The sequence below is a fragment of the Emydura macquarii genome, unplaced genomic scaffold (assembly GCF_026122565.2).
Source record: "Emydura macquarii macquarii isolate MOO-44397 ecotype Brisbane River unplaced genomic scaffold, CSIRO-AGI_Emac_v2 contig_2422, whole genome shotgun sequence".
Lineage (NCBI taxonomy): Eukaryota > Metazoa > Chordata > Testudines > Chelidae > Emydura > Emydura macquarii.
The window spans coordinates 6,595,922-6,610,760 of NW_027132559.1; the positions used below are offsets into that span (position 1 = coordinate 6,595,922).

General features: G+C 42.7%; 1 protein-coding gene across 2 annotated transcripts in view; it reads right to left on the reverse strand.

The window, feature by feature from the left end:
- Positions 1 to 14,839, reverse strand: part of TGFBR2 (transforming growth factor beta receptor 2) — a 116,410-nt gene that overhangs the window by 51,072 nt on the left and 50,499 nt on the right. Inside the window, exon 2 of one of the 2 annotated variants that reach the window (XM_067561849.1) lies at positions 13,795 to 14,076. The exons of the other annotated variant lie outside the window; for it this stretch is intronic. Coding sequence (XP_067417950.1) covers positions 13,795 to 14,076 — 282 coding nt within the window. The remainder of the gene's footprint in view (positions 1 to 13,794; positions 14,077 to 14,839) is intronic. 2 annotated transcript variants of the gene reach the window in all.

The window sequence follows — 14,839 nt, forward strand, 5'->3', positions numbered from 1 at the left end:
TCCTGATTTAAAAAACATCAGAAAAAGGTCCCCACTATAAAATTTGGATCCAGAGTTCAAGTACTGAAAAATTCAGCTCATTATAAACATAGGGCTGTTTGCAAAATTTAGCCCTTTGCTTCAATTTTGAACTTTTTCACATTTCAACAGGAGTAAGGGTAGTGGGATCTAGAACTATACTTTTGGCATATCACTAAAAACATTCTTATAAGGTACCACAGCATTGGTCTAAAAAACAGTAGTTTACAATAAAATGCATTGTTTTAATACTATAGAATACTGTACTATTTATTTTCTAAAGGCTGTATGTACCTCTTCTTCTGATCCATCCTAGTTAATCTACTTGAAAAATTAATTGTATTGAAATAAAAAGGTTTATTTTACCAAAAAGGAAATTCTCTGTCAATCACTGATGGGCCAACAAGCTTTTGTGGCAGATCTGTTCAGAAGACCTTGTTGACTGTAAGGAGCCATTTGCCTGTGAAAAGACGCTTTGCAAACGGTTTCGTGGATGCACAGCAATGTTTGAACAACGGATTTGATGGGAATAGCATGAGAAACAAATTACTCACTTTCATAATCCATCAGCTCAGTTAAAATAGTAAATTGCTCTCCTTAAAGAAAAGTTAAACAAACTTAATCCTTTGGGAGCAAAATCACTTTGAATGGTTTTGGGGGAAAAATACACAACCTTCTCAAATTCAGCAGCATGGATGGCTATATTTGTTTGTCAGATTACATGTGAGAAAGAGAGTAACAGAATGACCTACCCTTGGGTAGGTTCTCTTGATGCATGCATCTAATTTCCACCAGCACTAATGGAAATTATATACAATACATTGAGGAAAGGACATAGCTCATAAAAATAAATTTTTTAAGGATATCCAATCTTAGAATTTTTTTCCATTTGGAGACTTCTACTTAGGAGTCCTAATGTCCCTTATATGTTATTCAATAATGACACCGTATTTCTTGATTTCTTGAGAGAGGTGTATGGGGACTAACCCTTATATACTACAGGTTGGTTGGTTAGCATGCCTCACTGATCAGCTATTCCTTTTAGTGTTTTTACAAACTGATTCCTTGAGTAATCCGAGTGTTGCTGAATGAGTGGTTTGTAGTCCATTCTGCACTTTCCCCCAAAGAGGGCATCATTCTGACACTAACAAACAATGTGTGTATGTGTACAAGAAAAGACACTTCTTACCACCTGCAGCAGTGGCTTTTAGTCACTGCACGATGTGCTTCAGTTGTCTGCATCTCAAGGCCTGGCATTAAAGCATGAGGCAAAGATATTCTCAAAGAAGAGACTGAGCTGTCTGGAGGAAGGCACTTGCCAGGTTAAAATGTTTAGTCTACCTGTCTGAAGGTATGTGAGAGACTGCAGACTGGTCTAGCTTGGTTATGATGTGTAACATCGGGTGTTTAGGTAGAATAACATTGTAATTAAGCTCATCATGTGAATTGTATGGATAGGATTGATTTTTTTTAAACATATATACCTGTGTGAAAACACTTAATGAAACAGCAGTCTTTTATGAAGATCATTGTTTCCATAACCCACTGTCTCCTGCATGCCGCAAGCTTAAAATGACAGTTAAAAACAGTTCTCTCTCATTAGTCTTTCCCCTGTGTCTGGCTGGTGGGTCTTGCCCACATGCGCAGGGTCTAACTGATCACCATATTTGGAGTTAGGAAAGAATTTTCCCCTGGGTCAGAGACCTTGGGAAATTTTCACTTTCCTCTGCAGAATGGCGCACGGATCACTTACTTGCTTGTTTAAACTAGTGTAAATGGTGGATTTCATGTAAACTGAAGTCTTTAAAATCATGATTTGAAGACTTCAGTAACTCAGACGGAGGTTATGGTGAGACGAGATGATCATGATATTCCATTCTGACCTTAAAGACTGTGTGTCTGAGAAACTGGTAACTTTTTTTAAAGCTATTTGGTGCCTACATTAAATGACTTGATGGCCTCCATAAAGTTCATAATGGACTAATGAGCAGATCACAAAAACACCATCTCAACTGACACCCATAGGGAAGGCTAGGCATTCAACGGACATGGAAGCTGAAAAACTTGTTAAATTTCAGAGCAAATCACAGTAAGGGGAAAAAATGTTCTCCTGCTACTGCTCATGCTGTATGCGTTCAGGGACAAGAGGAGTTGATTCTCTTGAGCTGTCAATCTGGCACTTTTCACAAACACTACATTCACTTAGAACATCAATTTAACAGAATGGTCTTAAAAACATAAAATTTCTCAGCTTTCCAAATTCGACAACATGGTAGTTTAAACAAAAATAAAAACTCTCCCCAGGAAGGGATACATTTTTTTAAATTTCATGGATGCAAAATTTTATAATCCAAGGGGTTAGTCAGCAGAGTGGTTTAAGCCTTTGTAGTTTCTGGAGACAGTAATCCAAATTCTGGTGTAGGACACAAGTGAAACCAGTTTGTGGGGCTAAACAAATGCCTCATGGTTGACAGGGTTTAAGGCCAGAAAGGACTGTTCTCATCATCCAGTCTGACCTCCTGCATAACACAGGATAGGATTCCAGCCAGTACTTTCTGCATCAAGCCTATTCTGTTTGAGCCATTGTTTGTCTTTTAAAAAGTTAGCTAGTCTTGATTTAAAGATGTGAAATGATGGAGAATCTATCAGATCTCAAGATAAGTTGTTCTAATGGTTAATTACCTTCACTGTTGAAAAATGTGCAACTGATTTCTACTCTGAATTTGTCTAGCTTCAGTTTCCAATCATTGGAATGGATGCTTGCCCACTGCAGAGATTTGCTACATAATCCATATTAAGCATCAATCTGTAGTCAAGGCTGGAATAGGAGGTGGATATGCACTATTCCTCACTCTAGTCCAAGCTATCTATTCCTCCATTTAAGGAGCACAACATGCACAAATTTTAAAAATACAGTTCACATTCTACGCGGAGGAGGACAGTTATCTTGGTGGGTACAGTCCACATCAGGCTATACCGGGGGCATCCAGATGCCAGTTTCTTCTACTCAGATGCACATGGTTAGTGGTGGTAGTAGTAGAGGTGTGTCAACATTAGCTTTGAAGGTTAAGATACTTTAAAATTATTGCAAATGAACAATGGTCTGCTTATAACATTCACCCTCAACCTCCACCAACCAGGACAGAGACCAGTGTTTTTCCACTTTGACACCATGGGCAAGTACATGTGACAAAACACACTGCATTTCACATAAACAAAAATAGCTAAGTTAGAAGAAGTACAACTCAGCTGCCCAACAATACAATATCCATCAAAACAGCCATGAAAGAAAAGAGGTAGGCCATAAATTGGTCAAATAACACAAGATGGGTCCACCTTGCACAATCACTACTCCTGACGGCTCACAACACATGGAAGCTCTTAACTGGGGAGGAATGGGGAAACCGATTAGCCTTGTGTCTTGTTTAACTTGGCATGGTATACGGGAGAAGAAACAATGCAAGACTGACTGTGCTTCCTGATGGCCTTGGGGCTCTCATCCAGAAATTCTGTTGAGGAATTCCTGTGCTTAAGACTCTCTTTGAATCCAAATTTACACACATGGAGGGGCCAAACTCCCACATATCACCCAGTTTCCTTGGGGAAGGAGGAGAATGCCACCTCCATGGCACCACCCTTCCCTCCCTTGGCCAATGTGGATGCCTCCCATCAGAGATCCACACTGATGGAGCTCCGTAGGGTTGAAGGGGTAGAGGAGGGAGGGGGTGCTGCAGGACAGGTGCCCGGTTCCATAGCACAGCCCCCTGGAGAGCTTGGGATTTCTTTGTGGAAATAAGAAGAGGGAAATTGTTAGCTTGGGCTGCAAACCAACCTATTAGAAGTAAACAGGACAGTGGAGCAGCAGTCATCTCTGCATGACAGCTTTTCTCTGTCCTCATGTATTCCTGATCATGATCAGTGAGCTTGGTGAAGCTGTGGCCTCCAAAATCCACAGTCCACCATATTCGTCCCGTAGTAGGCATGGCCCAAGAAAAATCCACAAGATAAATCTCCCTTCTCTAAGCCTGGACCCATCCTACGGGGTTTTCAGCAGGCGGGGAGGTGGAGAGAGGGAAATCTGGCATCAAGACACCTACAGCCATGCTGCAAAATAGTTTATCTTTAAGATCTCCATAGAGTCAAGTTGGGAATAAGGGCTTTTATGTTATGTTTCTAGATGAAAAAGGGGACCAATTACAATGTGACTTTTGGAAGCAATTTAGCAATGTTTGGATTTCAGATTGACCCTATTTTCACATGTTTTATTGTCATTTGATCTTGTAATCACTGAAAACATAAATAAAATGAGACACATTCTTAATTTTTACTATGCTGCACATTTTGGTACAAAAGATAAAACAAAATAAAAACAAAACAAAACAAACAGCAGCCTGGTAGTCATATCATGCCTTACTCAAAATAACAGAGAAGTGCTACTCTATGCTAATTAGTAGCTCCAGAAAGAGTGGAAGCAAAATTACTGGACTTTGCAGCTACACCCTTCAACAGCAGCCTTAAAATTGCAAACTTTGAGCAATATCTGTCCACCAAGGAATATTTTAAGAGACTAGGCAATTTGAGAAAAAATGTGTAAGTACTATTTACTCCATATCATGTTTTCCCCTCCATAAATCTATTTTTTTAAAACTCAAATAAAATACTTACACATACCAGCATGCTCTTCAAGATCTATGGGAGAAAGTGCTAAGTATTATTATTATTATGATAGTTTCAGATGTACTCCAAACATGCAAACAAATTGTGCAGAAGTTGGTGGATAGAGATTTTTCTTTCATGGACATAAAAAATATAAGATCCTTCAAGGTGCTGAGTAATTTCAGCTCCCATTGAAGTCTAGGGGTATGTCTACACTGCAGCTGGAAGGGAGCCTCCCGGCCCAGATAGATATATTCACAATAGTGCACGCAAAACAACAGTGTGAACATTGTAGCACCAGTTGAGGCTCAAGCTAACCACCTGAGCTCAAGTTCACCCTACCTCCTGGTTCTCAGCTCGGGTGGCTTGCCTGAGTCTCTCCCAGTGCCGCAACATCTACCCAGCTAATATTTATCACACAAGAGCAAGTCCCACTAGCACAAATCTACCTACCTGGGCTGGGAAGCTCGCTCCCAGCTGCAGGACAGATATGCCTTCAGGGGTTTTCTAAATTACTGAGTAAGAATTATGGCCAACAATGTCAAAAGTCATTAGTGATTTTGGATGCCTGAAGTGAGAGACTTCAAAAGGGATGATTTTCAGAAAGTATTGAGCCACCCATCCTCCGGAAATTAAGCCCATTTCAAGTACATCAGCCCACACAAGGTGTTAAAAAGTGGAGGCACCTAAAATCATTAGTCACTTTGAAGAACCTTGATCAATAGTTTCTATTTTTGCCCCTGAAGATGGCAAAATGGATTATAATTTTCATCTGTGGACTGCTCCAGTCTTCAATTTCTTGTACTTACTGGAATAATAAAAATTGCATTAAAAATGCACTTACTGTAGTTAGGGATATGAGCTAAGAAAATTCCTACACTCAGCCTCTTCTCATCCAGAAATAACAGGCACACCAAAAGTCTGAAAACAGGTATGCATACTCATACACTTTTAGTGCTGGAACACTGACAGTTGGAAAACTGGCAGTGGCTTATCTACATCTCAGGTCTGAAATACCTAGACTCACTGGAATCATAGGTTAATTCCTGTCAGAGCGGACCCAGCCCTTCTTTCTTCCACAGTAAACAAAATGAGTTCTATGCATTTTGTGACATTTGGCTCTTTTGGATGAGACCTTTAAAAAAAATTTAAAACCTCATAGCACAGTTTGGGTAGACATTTGCCCCCTTGTCTTTGAAAAGTCCTTGTCCTTCACTCCACTTTGTTAATGCCTAGTCCCCATAGGTGGCTGCTTTTCAAGGGTGAGGTGCCTCTTGTGCTTACGTAGTTTGTGAAATGCTCAGGAGTCCTTTGGAATGAAAAGCATTATATTAATGTAAAATACTATTCAAGTGTTTTGCTTCTTACATCTCCCTTTTCTGTAAGTCTGCCTATTCCCCTATCGGCTACATTGCCAGAATTCATTCTCTCCTTGGTTCTGCTCAAGTTAAAAGCCTTAATCATTCCTTTGATCATGTCCCAGCATAATTCTGGAAATTCCCTCTTCCCATGGCCTTCTGAAAACTCTGCTCTCTAGACTCTGGGGAGTCCCAAATCCTGCAGCCAAATTACTCTCTTGCTCCAGGAAAGTGAACCATATAATTTTGGCTCTTGTAAGATATGATATCACAAAGGACCCCTCAAGGGAATTAGCACCTCATAACTCACAGTTGTCAGTTATTAATTCTGTGGGACAGATTCTCATCTGAGATAAATCAGCATAATTTCATTGCCTTCAGTAGAGTTATGTTGATTTATGCCAGATGAGGATCTGGCCCTAGATGTACTTCACTTGCACAAAGGCCAGTTTTCCAAGATATCTATTAATACTACCTTTGCATGTAAGAGCCATACTGTGTCTTTACTTGGCTAGTCACTCTGCTCTGAAAAAATGACATTGGCGCCTTCCTACTTAACAGACCTGCTTTCTGGGTGTATTCTGTCACATTCACTCACTTTTCTAACAAAAATGAGTTTCTATTCCTGTTTACTCCTTGGCAGAGGCAATACAATCATGAGAAGGTGAGATGGATTTTATTTTGGCACCTGCATTAACAGAATTTTTAATTCAGTTCAATTGCAGAGCCAAATCATGCTATCAGTTACAACAGTACAATGCCTCAGTGGGGTTGTACAGGTGTAATAGGGCAGAAATGATCTTTCAGAATCTCTATCAATGGTGATAATGCATAAGCCAGAAAGAGCACTGCTTGACTTACAAATCCCAGGTTGAACTTGAGGCAGTGGCTGTTAAATATGCTTTTATATATATATATACACACACACACACACACACACATCTAAGATTTCCAAAGGAGTCCACACCTCCATTTGAAATTTTTAGGGGTCCACAAATGAAAAAAGGTTGAAAACCACTGTCTTAGGACCACACAAGGTAAAGGCTCTGAAAGGATTGCTACAGCGTATTATCTGATGTCAACGTACACTTAGAATATCTGTTTAGAGGCAGGAACTGTGCCTTACTATGTGGTTGTACAATGCCTAGAATAATGGGGCTCTGCTGTCAGTTGGGGTCTCAAGCTGTTGCTGTAATACAAAGTATAATAATAATAAACAACAATCTTGGTGCCATTATGATCACACACAATATCCATGTTAAAATCAATTGGATTCCAGATATCATCATGTAATTCCTTAATGAGAAATGTTTGCAGGTCCTCCCCACCCCCGCCAGCTAGTAGAAGTATTTATGTTACTTCACAAACATGACGGGCCTGATTCATCACTAGCTGGTATCTTGTGTTGTCATTTACACCTGCACAAAGTGAGCATTCTACTCTAAAGAGTACTCATAATGTAACACACAGTGCAGTTAAGGTAGAAGAGAGCTGCTGGCTGTGTTGTCTTCAGGATGTGGTGATTCTGGGAAGGCCAAAAGAGAGAATCCTTTGAGACGTGTGGAACGTTTGGTCGGGGGTGGATGGAGATGGTATTCTAACATCTATGGTTTCAAGTTAGCTTGTGAGTTAAATGCAAAACATTAACCCTTGGTGTGGATGTATTGATGTATGTTAGGTTTTAAGATAAAAACTGCTTTAAATAGCAGCAGCCAGATTCTCCTGTGAGTTACAGAGGTGCATCTACCCATGGAATCAACCCATTGGGCTGCAGCTGTGGAGGACTGGGCCCAATTCTCCTCTCACTCACACCAGTATCATACTAGAATGACTCCATTAATTTCAATAGAGTTGCTCTTGACCAACTCTCAGGCACGTGTGTGAAGAATTGGACCCATGGAGACTGAACTATTTGACCAGTTTTCAAGAACTGTGGTTTATTACATAAAATATAATAGTTTATTTTTATTATGATACGAAACAGATTAGAGACTCCATTCATTCTTAATGATGCCATTTTCATCCAAACAGGAGAAGAGGAACAAATCTATCAGGATAATTTAGAGATGGATGCCAACAGGAAAGGCTTGCTAACTGCCAGCTGTTTCAGCACAGGAAAATAATTTTCCCCAACATTCATTCTGGAGGCAAAACTGGCTCTAATACCAATCTAAAGGGAGGAGCTACAAAAAACTCAGACAATAAAATTATAACAACAAACTCCAGTTAGATTTACAAGAAGACAAAGAGGAAGGAACTGGGATATTTTAAAAAAAGCACAGACAGAAAGTAGTAAAAAACCTAGGAATTAGTCTTTTTCCTCCAAATGCCAGTGCTCCTGTTTCTTACAATTTAGGACTGTTGCTAAACTCTGTTACACTATAACCAAAGTAATATCAGGCCTGAATCAGGAAAGCATCCGTACTGAGGATTTCACTAAAACACATGCTTAACTTTTAGCATTGCCAAATCCCACCGAAGTCAATGGCATTTAAGCACCTGATTAAATACTGTAACAAACAGAGGTGGAATTAACACCCACACAATGGCTTTCCTGAATTGGGCCCATAATTAGGAAAAGTGTTTCACTGTTCTACTATGTTTGAAATAGTCTGTTTTTCTGTACATAGCTTTTTGTCAGATCTAAATTTCATATTACCTACAGTTGTGCAACGACAGATAATTACAGATAGAAGTGATAAGTGGATGCTAAACTTGATTGATATCAGTTCTGCTGTCCTGTCCATGTACCAGAAAATACACCTAAGAAAAATACTTATTGAAAATTTAGTTTTCATCACTTAGAGCCAACTCATGCAAACATTTACTATGGAGTGTGTTGCTCACTACAACAGTCCCTTTGCACTCTGATATAGCTACAACACCTTGTCTCAGTTCTTACACTTACATGAGCAGCAACTTCATCAGTCTAATCACCATAATAAACAAAAAGTTCAATAGTAAGTTGTTTGCAGAATTGGGCCCTTAATTTCTTAAAGTAACTCTTATCCCATTGACCTGATAAAGGAGCTGAAAGTCAAAAGGGACTAGCTGAATAATCTCTAGATAGACATATTCTTTCTGATTCATTTTGGGCTATTATCACCCTGTAGGATTAGGTTAGTTCAAGTAAGCTCCATCCACTTTTAATTTTTATTCTTGTTTACAAGAACTTGTAAATTCTACTTCCATTGCCCGATAGAAAACAATATGCCCCTGACGAGATGTGAAGCCTAAAACCTATTAGGCAACCTAGATGAAAGCCAAGGGCACTGACTCTTTTAAGGAAGGGCTTAAACAGATTTCCTATTCCACCACAGAGGGACTGATTCCCCACAGCTCTGCATTAAAAATGCCTTGTTATCATTTACAGCTGTATGACCCGGGCCAGATACTTAGTTGCATTGCACCTTATCTGCACTGCTATGGAGGGGCAAAGCTGCTGACACCCACGGGATCTGCCCAGTTCAGGATTCCCCTAGTCTGAAGGAACCCCGGGTAGTGTAGAGCTAGCACAGAGCTGGCTATGCTGGTTTTATGGGGCATTGTGTGGGGATTGTTCCTGGAAAAAACTAGCACTCTCAATATGTCTCGGCATTCCAGTAATCTGCAGCTGCCAGAATGGCCCCAAAGAGGAGGGTAATTTAAGAGTAGCCTCGAGAATACCCTAAATTATGCTAGATGCCAAGAAGGGCTCCAGATGGGCCAAAGAGCTGCAAAGGCGTCTTAAACTTTTTGACTCCACAGATGCAGCTGAGTTGAGTGTGCCTCAACTGCATATGAAAATCAAGCTCACTTTATGCCCACTTTGCACAGATGCAAATAGCTACACTAGGTGCTAGGCAGTGAAGGTCTAGGGGTTGGTTCTGCTCATTTACACCAGTGTCAATTGGTCATAATTGGTTGGTTAGTTGGTCCACTGCAGTCAATGGAATCACAGTGGTGTAAAACAGGTATAACTGCAAAAAGAATACAGCATATGGCATTGCAGCTGTGATATAGCACTACTAGGAAAAAGTCCCTATACCATGAAAGCAAAAATATCTGCAGAGGAAATCTGGTCATGGGAAACTTCATCAATGATACCGAGTTCTCTCCTTTTTTTGGCCAGAAAGAGGAATTGCTATATGACAAATGTTTACAAATACATAGATGGAAATCCTCTCTAAAGGATCAATTTTGCAAATAAACATGAATAATTTTCTTCACATGAAAAGGGATATGATTTTGAAGGGCCACTGTCAGGCTAAATAGTGTTTGCCAACCAAAGATTACAAAATTGCAATAATGCATGAGAATTTGAAATAGAATTGGACTAAAAGCTGACTTGCAACACAAGTGAAATTTGCTAGTCTATTCTCACTGTCCAGGAAATGCAAAAATGAAAGATGCAACATAAACAATTAAAAGAAACTGGAATCATCACACTATGGTCTAGCTTCTACTCCTACTGCAATAAATGGGAATTTTGCCATTGGCTTTAATAGGTGCAGGATTGTTTTTATAATATTTGAGTGTACTATACACAGGTTCTCCCACATTATAAAAAAAAGGGGCAGGGAGAACATGTCATGTAGAGTATGAGAACTAATATGAGAGTCTAAGAGATGGTGTTAGAACAAGTACATAATAATGATTTGAAATGTACTTAGATGTTTTTTAAAACTGAAACAATAACATAGAGTTTGGCTGGATTGAGGGGCTAAGCCTTTATTATATAACATTGAAGGCTGATGTGCAACAAAATCTCAAAACATAAATTCAGGTTCTTCAAGTACTACCCAAAATATAGAAGTCAAACTCCATTCTTGTACATAGGTGCATATTTATTACACATACCTGGCCCACTGGCCCTCATCAGTTAAACTCATATTGTGGCATTCATAATAATTTGAAAAATATTTCTTTATCCTTCTATTTGGTGAAGATATTACAACTAGTTGTGTTGAGTAAAGGTCTTTTAAATGTATAGATCATTTACATAAATGTATCTGCTTTTAAAAAGATGCTTTATTTCAGCAAAGCAGTACACCTGCTACACATATGATGAAAATATTCTTTTTTTGTAATGATTTTGGGATTTCATAAGAATTTTAAACAAATTTTGTGATGGCTATCGAGTAACTGAATAAGAAGTGATAGTTAGTATGCTTTTTAAAATTTAGAATATTACAGTATCCAAACTGTGTTCCAATTTTTTTAAGTAAAAGCTTCCTTTGCGTGAGCAGAGGAGAGCAGAAAAGTGTTCTTAAGTTATCTCCAGTTTTTATCTGTCTTCTAAACTAAAGCTGTCTAAATTGGTTTTCAGAAAAACAGGGTGAAAAAGAAACAATAAAGTAGAAGATGAAAAAAACATTGCTTTTATATTGAGGCTGTGTGTGACAAGAACCTACCTAGAGCAACTTTTATTCTGACGATGAAATGAAAGTTCCCACAACCATCACTTACAGGGTTTTGGGATTTATTAGTCAAAAAAGATATAACTGTAAACAAATTTCAAACACAGCTAAAAGTATCACATTTAAAACTCTTACATTATGGTATGCTCTCAGATAATATAGTTGTTCAAGACACAAACTTTTCACTATTTTTGCATATTTATACCCTAAACCTATAAACAGCTATGCACACAAATAACTTCGCCCATATATGGGACTTTAGCAGGATTACATACATGCACAAAGTTACTCAAGTGCAAAAAGTATGTGCAGGATTGAGACTTCACCTAGTAGTTCTCTGTAGTGTATTTTACCAATATGGAACAATTCTTAAGTTTTTGCTGGTCTGGCATAGACCAAGTGGAGGAATCTGAGGACACAGAGCAAAGCTTCCAGAAACATTCAACAGTCTATGCAGTGATTACATCTTAAAGATTTAAGAATAGATGGTTAGTGCTAATATGCACGTTGGAGGTCATATCAATAGTTAGAAGCTAAATGTTCCAAATTTTGTTTTGCAACAATCTGAAGTCTTTTAACTCTTTATTAATCAACCCCACACAATCAATATGCAACACCAATTTCAATAATGTGTTGTAGGGCCTAATCCTTTAGACACTTACAGATGTAACTTTACACGTGAATAGTCCTGTTGAGGTCTCATGGGGATAAGTGTGTGTTTGTGGGATTAGATCTACAGTTTGCACATTCTTCAGGCCAGGGAATCTCGTTCTCACATAAAACTGCAAGCCCTTTGCTCACTCTTTGCATAACATAAATAAATATATTAATAATAGTAATATGAGCCATGTCCTTAAAAATATCCAGAGATGTACAATGCAATTAAAAATCCCAACAATAGGGATGTGAAGTGTCATTAAAAACCAAGCAAACCAGGCATGAACTTTTAGGAATGCTTTGAACAGTGAAGGAATCTCTGACGTTTCATAGTGTTTAAGGCAGGTGTTCTCAAACTTTTTTTTTCTGGGACCCCACCTTTGAAAATATTTCAGGCTATGACAACCTCCCCCAAAAAGTGACCAATTCCCCCCTGCCACCCATACCCTGCCACCCATACCCTTAAACCCTTCTTCACCATTACTTCTGCACTGCTACTGGGGCAGCACTGACTTCAGAGCACCCAGCCAGCAGCTGCTGCTCTCCAGCCACCCAGCTCTGAAGGGCTCTGGCTGTCAGCCATGCCCGGGCTGACAGCTGCAGCCACAGCATGCTTGGGGGCTGACAGCTTGTGACCCCCCTCCCCGCCCCCAAATAATAATCTCACAACCCCTTGAGGGGTCCCGACCCCCAGTTTGAGAACCCTGGTTTAAGGCCGGAGAGGTCCATCAGTTCATCCAGTCTGACCTCCTGTATATCACAGACCACTGCATTTCACCCAGATACCCCCGTCTTAAGCCCCAAGACCCAAGCCCTTCAATCCACAGGAGACAGTGCACCACAGGCAGAGCACAGGAGAGAGTCCGAAGGTGCCACCAAAGCCCAAGGCCCCTGCAAAGGCAGGGACCGAATTAAAGGAGGGTGCAACCAGCGCAGCTGCTTACAACGCGCGCTGAATTTCTCAGTTACCTGCAGCCCCTGGAAAAACAAAATCGCGTCTAGATTAGACACCGCCGCACGTTTTGCCAGGTCAACTGAAACACAGAGCTGGGGCCCAGCGGCGGGCCAGGGATACACCCAGCTAAACAATCCTCCGGGGCCTCAGGAGGCTCTGAGACGAACTGGTTCAGCTCGCGAGCCACTGTCTGGAGCCTGCTCGTACCCTGCACCTCGCCCCAGCCCCGAGAGACGCGCTCGCGCTCGCGCTCGCGCTCTCCCTCCCGCCAGGGCTAACCCCGCGGCCAGCTGTCACGCGGGCAGCCCCAGGAGCGGAGGAGCCCGCAGCGGGGGCCGGGGGGGCGGTGCCAGCTGCTGCCGACTCGCGCCCGTCGTGGGGCCAGGTGCGGCGGGGCTGCAGCGGGAAGCCGGGGCCCGAGCTGCAGCTGCTGCTGCGCCCCCCGCCGGATAACCCGGCTCCGGTCAGCAGCCAACTGCCGAGCTAGGCTTTCCACCGGGCCCGGGCTAGACGGACCCACCCGGAGCAACCCTCCCGCCGCGCCGCTTCCTGCCGGCTCCTCCGCCCCGGCCTCTCCTCCGAGCCCCTCTCCCGAACCGGGCAACCCCGCCTGGCTCTGCTGCCGCCTCCTCCTCCTCCTCCAGCCGGGCAGCTGTCAAGCTGCGCGGCCGCCGGAGGGGCGCTTGGGGAGGGGCGCTTGGGGAGGGGAGCCCGCCCCCCCCGCCCGGACAAAGACGGGACCGCGCCGTACCTGAGCTCCGCGCCAGAGGGGGGGTGGGGCTGCCGCCGACCAGCGCCCACGAGCAAGCGTGCAGCAGCCACAGGCTCCTCAGGAGATCCCGGCTCATGGTCCCGCCCGCTCCGCATAGGAAGCCGAGGCAAGAAGTCGGGGTCCTCCGCTGAGCCGGCGGGCGCGAGGGCTGCACCCCGGGCCGGCCGGGGAGCGACAAGGCGAGGCCGCAGCTGGGCGCTGGGCTGCTGCGGGAGCGGGACTCCTCTCTCGCGGGCTGCCTGGCTCGCTTCGCTTCGGCGCCTGGGGTGGGGGGGGGGGGACAGGAAATCTTAAACGTCGCAAACAGCTGGGCAGGACTTGCTCGCTCCGACACACGAGTTCCTTCGCACGCCGCCCCTCCTGTCACTCAGCCGCCCTGGGCCAGCCCCTCGCAGGTCTCGGGCCCCCGCATACACCCACAAGCCGGCAGCCAGAGCCCCTGTGCCTCGCCCGCTTGTCTGTGGGCAGCCGTGCTTCGCCAGCAGAAAAGTATTTGCCCTGCCTAGGGAGCAAAGCCCGGAGGGTTTTCCCCAGCCCCAGGAGCAAGGCTTGCAATAGCAGTCTGTTGTTGTTGTTGTTGTAGTGGGAATGCCTCCAGGTAGCAGCTCGATTGGAGTTCCTTGTGCTAGGCGCTGTACAAACAGTAAAGGGGCCCAGCCCTGAAGAGCTTAAAAGCTTAGGGCACAGATCCTGCAATGTGTTGCTGCCCTATGCTCAGGCCTGCCTGTTGACTCCACTAGGGCTCTCCTGGTGGCATTGCACCTATGTGTCACACATTGCAGTGTCGACCCAAAAGAAAACATGGCAGGCAGGTGACATAAACAGGGGGAGGGAACTTGACGCGAGAGTAATAACAGGAAATGTTAGTACAGACTAGCTTGTGTTCAAGGTATAGATGTGTAAGCCAGTCCGCAGCAGCTATCCCAGTCATAACAGCTTGTTACCTGCCTCTTTTGCGTTTTGTTCCAAAATTCATAATAAATAGGCTGAATCTTTTGCAGAAAAAATTCTCAAAAGGAAATGA